Raw genomic sequence first — 11,767 nt, forward strand, 5'->3', positions numbered from 1 at the left:
TTACAATGCTTAGCAGGTAATAGACATTCAATAAATGTTAGTTGATTATGAAATCTGCATTTTCTCTGAATCACCATATAACAGCTTTTAAATTTTGTTGTAGAGTCAATTCAAACGATGTGTATTATGTGTACCAACATTCCTCGCCTTTTGCATTTCACATGGTCAGTCAGGTTTTTTTTTTTGTTTTTTGTTTGTTTGTTTGTTTTTGGTTGTTAAATGGATTGGAAGATATGCTGAAAAAGTAAATGCCTTTTTTAGTACGGTTGGGCAGCTCTGATTTTGTGAAGCACATTTTCGTCTATATTCTAAGTAAAAATATTTTACAGAAAATTAAAGCCATACATTTCTGATTTGCTTACAGTTTGATTGCAATTAATACCCTGCTTCAAGAAGTATCTTAATAGTTAATTATTACTACATGTATGTACAAAATATTCCTTTTCTCATGAGTGTTTGCTAAGTCTATTGGGTGAAAGTTTGATGAATAGGATTATACATAATCTCAAGGTATTTGCCCGCAAATTACTTATGAATGACAAAGGAAGAACAGTGACTTCCTGGTTAGGAAATGTAGCAGACATCATCTTTTAACCAAGTGCTCAAAGACAACCTCTCCCTGGGGAAAAAACAACAAAAATGTGCCTTTTGGTACAATGCTTGGTGAAGGCCACAATGTCATGATGGCTACAGATCTGCTCAAAATGCACAATATGAAATAATCATAGGGAAACCCAAACAAACCCAATCTGAAAGACATTCTACAGAGTAACTGGCCTATACTCTTCAAAAATGTCAAAGCCAAGGGGAAAAAAAAGAAAAGACAGAAAAAGAAAGGCTAAGAAACTTTTCTATATTAAAGGAGACCAGAAGGGTCATGACTTCATTCAGCTTTGTATTAGATGTCCAAGCCAATTATTCATTGATTACCAGGAAAAAGTTAGTCTTTATCCATTGCTGAGTAATTTAAAAATTCCAACTTCGTGACCTGAAACAACAACAATTTATGTTTTTTTTTTTTTTTTTTTTTTAATGATCCTGAGGGTGGACAGAGTTCAGCTGGGCAGTTTTCTGCTGCACAATGCACAGTCTGAAGGCATTTGTTCTGCTGCATTCAGCTGGCGGCTCATTTCCCAGGGTTTCTCTTCATTCAGTAGTTTAGCTTGAGCTTCCTGATTGATAAGAGACTGGCTCCAAGAGGGGAAAAGAAAATCTGCCAGTTTCAAAGCTTGGGCTCAGAAGTCCTAGACCACCTCTTCCACAATTTTCTGTTGTTAGGAGCAAGCCACAGTGCAGCCCATGTTTAAGCGAGAGGAAATAGAATCTGGTTTTGAGTGACTTATGCTTTAAAGGGATGGGAAGAATTATTGGCAGCCGTACTGAAAGGCTGTCTACCACAGAGCCAACAAAAACTCACTTAGATAACTTTGAGTACTTATCTCTCAGTTAATTTAAGAATATTAGCATTTAAAATAAATGCAAGAAGCGTTTCATTTTGAATGAAAGTTAACATAATTTGTTGCGTGTGTGCGTGAATCCAGAGCCATCATTTATAAATGCTGATTAGATGCAGCCTATTGTAAATTATTTTTTTTTATTATAAAAGTGTCAGGATGTTCCAGCTTGAACTCTCTCTTAGGATTTAAACTAGTTTGATTCTTGCCAGCCACTAGGAGACCATTTGTATAATGAACTTTTGAGTGAAGGAGAAAAAAGAAGGGTTTCTCTGGGCTCACATGGGAAGAATGGTCTCTGCTTTAGATGTTGGCCCATTGTCCCGACCCCATAGACTTGCACTGAAGAATTCATTCAGTTCTCATTCATTCATTCAATTTTCCCTCAAACTATTAGAATTATCTAAAAAACAAAATTATCCAGAATGTGTGCCTGTCATTCCTTCCGTCCTAGTCACTGCTGCAACTGATGAAGAACATCCTGCTAAATCTTAATCACCTGTCACAAGACCTGTGGAAACCTGTAATTTTTTTTACATTCTGCTCTCTCAACTCAGACAAGTTGGCTGAGAGCACATTTCAGAGATCTTTAAGTTCTATGCAATGAGATGATTGCAGTTTTATGTCATTTATATTTTCTATTCAACAATTAATATTACAGAATGCACATAAAGCCAAAGGTGTGACTGGCGTTTCTTTTTTCCTCCTGAGAGTCTTAGTTTCTTTTTTGTTTTAATGTTTATTATGGAAAACTTAAAACATACACAGAAACTGAAAAAGATAGTATAACATTTCCTTTGAACCTGTCATTCAGCATCAACAATTATCAACATGTGACAAATCAAATTTTATCTCTACTCCTGCAGTCCATTTGTACCCAGACACCTGTTGGGTTTTTTCAGAAGCAAATTCCAGACATCAGTTTTTTTTTTTTCCTATAAAAAACATCAGTAAGTATTATTAAGAGGCAAGGGCTTTTAAACATCATAATTACAATATTATTTTTGTACCTAGAACAATTGATAGTAATTTCTTTTCTTTTCTTAAAATTTTTTTGTGGGTTAGGTAATTACGTTTACTTATTTATTTTTAGCGGAGATACTGGAGATTGAACCCAGAACCTTGAAAAATTTCTTTATATCACCTAATACAGGCATACCTCGGAGATATTACAGGTTCAGCTCCAGATCACCACAATAAAGGGAATGTTGCAATAAATCAAGTCCCACGAAGTTTTTGGTTTCCTAGTGCATGTAAAAGTTATGTCTCGCTATACTGTAATCTATTAAGTGTGCAGTAGCATTATGTCTAGAAATACAATGTACGTACCTCAATTTAAAAATATTTTATTGTTAAAAAATGCTAACCATCACCTGAGACTTCAACTAGTCATAGCAGTAACATCAAAGATGTTAACAGATCACTGTAACAAATGTAATAATAAGGAAAAAATTTGAAATATTGTGAGAATTACCAAAATGTGATAGAGACACTAAGTGAGCAAACGCTGTTGGGAAAATGGCCCCAATAGGCTTACAGACTTGCCCTATGCTTGTATCTTGTCAGTGTTCAAATTTCTCTGAAAATTTCAGAAATACAGTTTTTTGGAGTTTGTTTCAATTCTCTCCCCTCTCCCTCCCAATCCTCTCCCACCCCCCCCACCCCACCCCACCATGATTTGACTGACTGTCCCTTGTAATGTCCTGGTGTCCTTTAATATATCCCTCTGGACCCAAGTGTTTTTTGAGAAAGGACTTTGGGGGTTATCAATCAGACTGAAAAATTTGGGAATCACTGCCTATATAGGGACTGTGTAGTGGTGATAAGGGTACCAGAGGAGCAAATTGGAAGGCCATGTGTAATTGTTTTTTAGGACAATAAGTGAAATGATAATCTAGGATGACTAAACCAGTCAAAAAAACCTTGTTAACATCTACTACATTCCGTTCAGGGCCTCAGACTTCAAAAAGTTTAATGGTTAAAGTGAAATCTTAAGAGTTTTTCTTGTGATATTTTTATTATTAATTCTACCATCTCCACATTTCCGCATATCCACCTGCTCTATCTTACTTTCAACTAGTCCTTCAGCTGTATAACCTGACTCCTAGCAGATGATAGCTCTAAAGATTTGTGAGAAAACATGTCACTTCTGTAATAAACAATTGGCTAGGCTTCTCAATTTTTTACATGTTTCTTTGTACTACTAAAAATGCACGTATTTTTCTCCAAAAGACATAAGAATATTCCAGGCAGCTCTATTCATAATAGCCCCAGCCTGGAAACTTTCCAAATGCCATTAACAATAAAAACAGTGTTAGAGGTCAGCAGGGTGGTTACTTTTTTGGGGGAGGGTGGATTGTGTCCAGAAGGGGGAAACGGGATGTGGGTGGCTTTATGATGTATGCAAATTTTTTTGTATCTAATACTTTAATAAAGGATTTGCATTAAAAAAAAGAGCTTGATGAATGAATGAATGAATGCTTACTCTAAGAATGCCTGTCACTTCTTATCAATACATGGCCTAGAATTGACCTTTCCAGAGTTCATTCTTTCAACATACCTACCTCCTATGTACTAGATGCTACACTGGCACAGGGGAGGACAGAAGTAAACAAAAAGATTTAGTTTCTCTCTCTTCATGCTGTTTACAATGCAGTTTATTTGCTTTGAGCAAAAGAATATTACTGTTGGTGGTGGGGAGGTATAGCTCAGTGGTAGAGCATATGCTTAGCATGCATGAGGCCCTGGGTTCAATCCCCAGCACCTCCGTTAAATAAACAAACAAACAAATGTAATTACCTACCCCCCCAAAATAAACAAAAAACCCCAAAATATAAAAGATTATTAATCACCATTTTCATAGAATCCTGGACCAGAATTCATTGATAGAATGCTCTATGACCCAACTCCTTTTTATTTCTTTCACCTATTTCCTTGACCAGGAAGAGTCTCTGTAGCAGTAGTATAACTTTAAATATTATATATATATACACACACACACATATATGTATTTTTTTCTCCTATTCTCTACAGGTTAAGAATGTCAAATTTACTGGTTTCCAAGATAAGATATTTAAATCTGACCATACTTAAGTACCACGAAAGAATACCATTTTATTGAGACCACATTTCTTCGGAGCCTTTTTCCTTAATGAATGATTTACAAAAATGCATGCTCTACACTTTCTTCCCTCAAGACTTATGTGAGACATGATCAATTCCTCCTATTTCTTTCCGAAGGACACAAAAGGGACGTCATTATCTACTCCCTTATCTTTAAATGTGAGAAGCATGTGTCCAATTAAATCTAGTGCTTCCTCTTCATTGTTCTGTATGAATAATTAACCTTTCGAAGTGCTGACATCAGGAAGGTTTTGAATCTCTCTTTCTTCCGAGGGGAAAATAAAATGAAGAGCAGAACTGACACTTCTTTAGAGTTTTCTTTTTAATCTCTTTAAAAGATAGTTACTAGCAGTAAAATATGAGTGTTAAAATCTAAAATGTTGATTCTGAAAATTATTTTGTTTAGTCTTTGGTGATAATGATTTTGTTATTAGCATGGGCTTCTCTAACGCAATAATGTTCTCTAATGCAATCGTTTAGAACAATATGGTCACCAGTCTACTTTCATTAGTCACATGGGAACATTATAAATCAATTTGTATGATCTTTGCAGTTGAAACTTGCTGGATGCCAGCTGTGTTAATATCTGTTAATTATCATCCTTTTAAACCTCATTCTTTCTGTAAGTAAGATATGCACTTTAGGACTTTTTTAGAGCTTAAATTGTTCTGCTTATCCTCCTACAGGTCTCCTACAAGGTTTTTGCCCCTCTAAGTTGATTTATAATGTAACCTTGAAACAAGGAGAAGCATTAGTCGACTGCTGTTTTAATAAATGGCTTGTCAGCTATTTTACAACTATGGTTATTACTTTGACTAGAGAAATTTCTAGATAGCAGAATTTTGAATTCCTAATTATTTGAAAGATTTGGTTGGACATTCTTGATCAAATCTGTCTTCTGTGCAAATAAATACTTGACTGCTAGAGAGAAAATAGTTTTGATGTATTTTGATTTTGATTTGACAAATTTTGATTTTGTCATAGATTTACTAGTCTATTGGGAGGGCTGAAAATGTAATGAACCATTTTATACTTGACCTGTTAAAATACTATTTATCCTCTCTGTTTCGTTGGCTTATTTTGCAACACAGAGTTAAATTATCTTAAGAAATCAATAAAATTCTGAAATGTGGATTCTGCAGAACTCTTGGCTTCCAAAGTCAAATTTAATTAGGCTCACTTTTCACAGTTATTTCCCCTCCCTCCAACATACACAACTGTCCTTTCAAAGTAAGTCTCATCTTAAACTGAACTTATCATGTAGTCTCTCCTGGCTGCTTTTCCTGCATTCCTAGTTTTCATCTCCCTTAATGGCATGAATTCATCCACTCAACCAAGCTGAAAACCTTGAGAACATTCTAGATGTTTCTTCCTTCTCCAGTGCATCCCCAACTCTCAACTGGAAGAGTAGCAAAGAATTTGCAGCCATCTTTAATCTGCCCTTAGTGTTAGATCTTTTAGGCATATGTATCTGACATGCACAAAGGTTTTCACTGCCCACCCCCGCTGCATACACACAAATATCAATATGATGCTAAGTCCTCAGCAATTTGCAAATGTATTGGTTACCTTAGATAAGGATGAGGTGCATATTATGTATAATTTTAACACCTTTAAAAATATGTCATGGCCATGATTATCAGAATTCTCTCAAGTTTTATTATTTTGATTTGTACATGTGTATTTTATAAGCAACATTTTGAGCTGGAGGAAGCATCTAGTATGCTTTTTTTATAATACATACTCAAGATCTTAGGAGTATTAAAAATAGTTTATTAATGCCCAGGGCATCATTCTAGCCTACCGAATACGTTTGATTTACTAAAGTCACAAAAGTTATGTTGGCTTTTTTTATGGATATAAGTTTAGCCACATAGTAAAGCATAGCTTTGTACAGGTGTTTTCACATGTCTGATCCACAGACATCAAAGAAATTCAACCCTGGGGTCTTAGAAGTAGAAGACCCAATAAAAAGCACATGTTAACCATTAATGCTCATTTACCAAATCCTACTTAAACTCTTGTATTCTCAAAGCTAATTTCATCCAATTGCCTTTTAATTATAGTCTTTTGCTCAGAGTTGCAAATATAATGGCTTTTTAATATAACTTGCACTGTTCTGTGTCCAATGTAGGATGTAATCATGCAATTTATTCAGTCAGAGCTAGTGCATTAGGTAATAAAAACATAAGCATACACAGATTTCTGCACATGCATTTTCAGCAAGAAAGTAATATAAGAATTCGATAAAAGTTTGCTTTTGCACAGAATTCTTTCTGGATAGAGTAGGGTGGAAATGCTACGTCCAGCACTGTATACTGTAACTAAGGTGAATTACGGAAATCAAATATGACTGACTGAGACCTGTGCACATAACACAGAGAATAAGGTAAAAAAGACAAAAATAGGAATGCATATAGTTTAACACATTGTTAAACTATTCAATCACAGCCTTAGTAAATATAATTCTCAGTGCAGGTTCGTTCTTCATTATCCATGAAGTTAGGAGGTGAACAGACCCTCAGTCTCCTGTCCCTTTTAGAGGAGGAAGACAGAAAAAAAAAAAAGATAATAGGATTTAAGATAATTTTCACTATTAACAAAAATGATCAAACAATGTAACAATTTAAAAAAATCTTTTTTAAAAATTAAACACTTTTTTTAGTGGAGGTACTGGGGATTGAACCCAGGACCTTGTGCATGCTAAGCATGTACTCTACCACTGAGCTATTACCCTCCCCCCACAGAAAAATCTTTCTAAGTGGTGATTACTTTTGGGAAAGTAACAGTTGATATATGCATGGCTAATTAAACACTTCTGTAGTTTTTCTTTCAATGAGTGTGTATTACTTTAGTAAAGTTCACCTTTATTTTGCAGTAACCAGATTTTATATAAAAATAACTAATGTTTTATTAGCTGTTTTTGAATTACATATAATTTTGATAACTTTATTAGTTTTAAAAAACATATTAAGCTACATTTTTACGTATTTATTCACTCCATAATTTATTAAGTGCCAACTCACTATGCCATATATATTACAGTGATATCAGGAAAGTGATGGGCTCTGCCTTAAGATTTTCAGTTTTTTGTGGAATGTATATTTCTAGTGTTACCTTGTAAGAATTTGAGTTTGGCCATTAAAAAAATAGAAAAACGAGACACAGGTTCTGAATCTAAATACCAGCATAAAAACAAAAATATGTGTTTATTCACCAGGATTTAGGATTTACAGAATGCCAGTATCTAGAGACATAAAAATCTAGATGGGTTGATTTCCTTTTGCAGTTTTCTCTGCATATATATTCACACATCTTGTGTTTGTTCTTCTTATTTAAAATACAAATGTGTAAAGTATATGTTCATTTCTTCTCTGAAACATTAACAAAAATTTCAGATGACATATCCTCATTAGCTAATCTCCCTTCCTATCTTTTTTTATTATATCCATATGCTTTCTTCCTCTTACATTCTTAGCAGTTTTAGGGATCCTCTTTGGAAACAAAAAACAAAACAAAAAAACAGGAGGCTAGCCAACTCTCATCCTATTCCCAAATCAGAATTTAACTGAGCCGTGGAATCTAGACACACAAGCGCTTTCTCAGAATGATATTCTTTGTACATTCAAGCATTAGAGTTGTAAATACTGAGATTTTGACCCGTTCAGCTCCAGGAAGAGTAATCTATAGAAGCAGACCAGCCTCCACACACAGGGGAAGCCAATCTTGACCTTTCTTGATGCTCTGAGTCCAGCTCTCAAGTTTGCAGCCTGAACCCTGCCATTGACTTTATCTAGTCTTGACTGCTCTCTATTCAACCCCGCCTTTAACCTAGTCTTCAAAGGTGCTATTCTAATAGCAACTCTCCTTCATCTCTGAAGTGGAAATCCACAGAGGATCAAAGCAAACATACTGCTGTCAAAGAAAAAACCAGACAAATACATGATTCATTATCTTGATCAAATACCACATTCCCATCCTAAATTCTACAGTCAGATGTAAGATTCTGAGGGAATTCTAAACCTATGAATGGATTACGTATCCTGTGTTCCTTTTAACTTAGAGACTCAGGACCCAAATTTCTATAGAAATGAATTCTACACCCAATATATTATAAATAAAAATTAAATCTCCATAATTGCCTACAGTAATAATTAGCTCATTCTGAAGAAAAAAATGTAAGCCTTTGATTTTTTTGTTTTTAAATCATACGTATTTTTACATTTTGGCATTTCTAAAATTGAGATTAATCTTAAAGTTGATTTGTTTAGACTGTGTGTTGACTTTTTTCCCCCTGAAAAGCTGTTCATGGTACATATTATCATTACCTCCAATGATGTCTTAAATCTGAAACTTCAAACTTTCTCCTACTCTATGGCTTCTGTCTGACTGAGGACTTCTTTCCTTCCCTTTATAACCAAGCTTCCTTTAAGGATTTTTGCACATTTCCTATTGAATAGAAATCAAGATCTATCAAGATTTATGCAGCTTGTTCCCTTTTAGTGGACATTTATGAACCAAATTAGTATTAAATATGCTTTAGTCGATATCCTCAAACAAATTACCTTTGTACATTAGTGCACATCCTTCTGTTGAGTGGAATTCTAGAAATGAAATTACTGGTTCTAAAAGAATGCACATTATGGGTTGAATTGTGCACTCTCAAAAATCCATGCTAAAATTCTAACTCTCAGTACCTCAGAATGTGACCTTATTTGGATATGGGTGTCTTTATAGATCAAGTGAAAATGAGGGCATCCAATGTGTCTGGTGTCCTTTTAAGAGGAAATCTGACCACAGACATGAACACAGGGCAGGTGATGTGAAGATACACGGAAAATGACACAGAAATGTGACAGTCACCTATAAGCCAAGAAGAGAAGTTTGGAACAGAGCCTTTCTTCACAGCCCGTAGAAGGAACCAATCCTGCCCATACCTTGCTTTTGGGCTTCTAGCCTTCAGAACTATGAGACAATAATTTCTGTTGTTTAAACCACCCAGTTGGTGGTACTAGAAACTGATCTAGCACGCTTGTAAGATACCTTTCCCAAATGGCTATGATTATTTGTACCTTAACCAACCAAGCAGGAGAATGACTTTACCCCTCACCTCACCAATAGTGATCAGTCTTCACCATGTTTTGCTAACTCTGAGGACAAATAAGTGGTTTCTTTCTTTCTTTCTTTCTTTTTTTTTTGACACACTTCTTTGATTTTTTTAATACAGATTTAGTACATTTCTGGGGTTTTATTTCCTTTTATTTTAAAATATCTAAAATCGATTCAAATGGATTGACACTATCAAATAACCATGTACGTTTATTATGATTCCAATATAGTTTGATACAATGATAGAAAATAAAATGATTAAACAATATACTTACTTAAAAATTTTAACTACTTACTCACTTATTGACAATCTCCTGCAAAAGTTTTATTCTGTAGAATTATTACATGTATTATGAAGTATATGCCTAAAAGGAAAAAAAGCTAAATAATTAGAAACTATAAGCTTAAAAACCAAAGTTAATATCATATTTATAGTAATGTGATATTAAATCCCATATCCAAAAATCCAATTTGTAGTATATTAAGGATTATGCTTTTGAAGTAAGTTCATTACAGACCTTACTATTGGAAGCACATTATAATTACGTACACAAAGTTTTAAAACAATATCACTATAGAAACATCTTAGTAACATTAAAAAATGCCTTGTAGGGTGAAAATATTGATTTAAAACTTGTTTCCTGAAACAATAATCAATGAGGCATACGTGTCCCCAGTCCCCTTTTGTTCACATGCTGGTTCTGTTTGAGGATTATGTTCTATCTTCCTTCACTGACTCATTTTGTTCTTTTCATGAGTTAAGAGGTGAGCTTTCATGTTACTTGACTGAATAAACCTTTTGTGACAGCCTTCAAAGGGACACACAAAAGGTTTCTCCCCAGTGTGGGTGCGCACGTGGGTACGCAAATTGAAGGACAGGGAAAAGCGTTTTCCGCACCCTTCAAAAGTGCACTGGAACGGCTTCTCTCCAGTATGAACCAGAAAATGTCTTTTTAGTTTTGTGCTCTCCTTGAAGGCTTTCCCACATTCTGCACATATGTGATCTCGGGGACTATGCACGCGGAAATGATTTTTCATGGAAGTTCTATCCTTGAACTCTCTTGTGCATCCACTCTGAAGACACACAACTTTCTCTGAAGCATCATGTTCTTTATTTGTACTTGGCTTCGTTCTAGTACACTCTGTGAACTGTTTGGGATCTGAGACGTCAACGCTTGGTATTCCTCCAGCAGGAAGTTTCTTGCCTGTCAGGTACTCAGAAAACTCAAGAAGTGAATTTTCTCCAACAATCTGTTGAGGGAGTTCTTGTTTTGCCCCCTTTTTCATGTACTCCAAGGAACATTCAAGGAGTGAGCTCGCTGTAAGAACCTGTTGAGAAAGCTCTTGTTCTGATCCTTCTTTCAGGCAGTCGAAGGACTTAAGGAGTGAGTCCCCTTCCCCAACAGGTTCAGAAAACTCACCTCTTATTATGCATTCTATGTAACAGTCGGAGAAGGAATCCCCTTCAACAACCTGAAAATTAGTCTCATAGCACACATCCTCATCACATAAGGTCCACGGTGTGTCAGGAGGTTCCTGCTGGGGTGGCTGTGACTTGGCTGGCCTTGGCTTACTGTCACTGATGGCTTTTCTACCCAGGCTTTTCTGGTCACATGTCTTTTCCCTTTTCTTCAGTTGCTGGTCCATGTCGTCCTGCTAGCTGCCTCCTTGAAGGTTTGCACCAGGATAGATCAACCACTTCCAGGCAGCAGTGATGTGGGTGAGTTGTCTTCAGCAAAGACCTGCTTGGAGATAGGAGCCATTAGGTAAAGTACATTCCAACATCAGAGCCATTGTCAGGAAATGTCCTCAAAAAATGGCCTAGAACTCAACTTCCAATAACAGAATCACTACATTTATATCTGTGACAAACTCTGCAAGAGTAAGAGAATTAGCTGTGACATAAGACATGGGTCATTACCAGTTCTTACCTGGGGTATCCCCACAAGTTATCTGACTTCCCTAATTGATTGCCTCCCATTTATTGTGCACTCACTATGTGCCAGTCCTACTCTAGGTTACTCATGGGTTAAGACATCAGTGAATAGACATACTAAAAATCTGTGCCTCATGGAGTATAT

General features: G+C 35.5%; 1 protein-coding gene across 1 annotated transcript; it reads right to left on the reverse strand.

The window, feature by feature from the left end:
• Window positions 1-10,415: 10,415 nt before the first annotated feature.
• On the reverse strand, window positions 10,416-11,514 carry ZFP42 (ZFP42 zinc finger protein). The gene has a single exon (XM_010995744.2). It carries the CDS (start codon window positions 11,331-11,333, stop codon window positions 10,416-10,418), a length of 918 nt encoding a protein of 305 aa, XP_010994046.1. The 5' UTR covers window positions 11,334-11,514.
• Between the last annotated feature and the right edge of the window lie 253 nt (window positions 11,515-11,767).

The sequence above is a fragment of the Camelus dromedarius genome, chromosome 22 (genome assembly GCF_036321535.1).
Source record: "Camelus dromedarius isolate mCamDro1 chromosome 22, mCamDro1.pat, whole genome shotgun sequence".
NCBI classification, from domain to species: Eukaryota; Metazoa; Chordata; class Mammalia; order Artiodactyla; family Camelidae; genus Camelus; species Camelus dromedarius.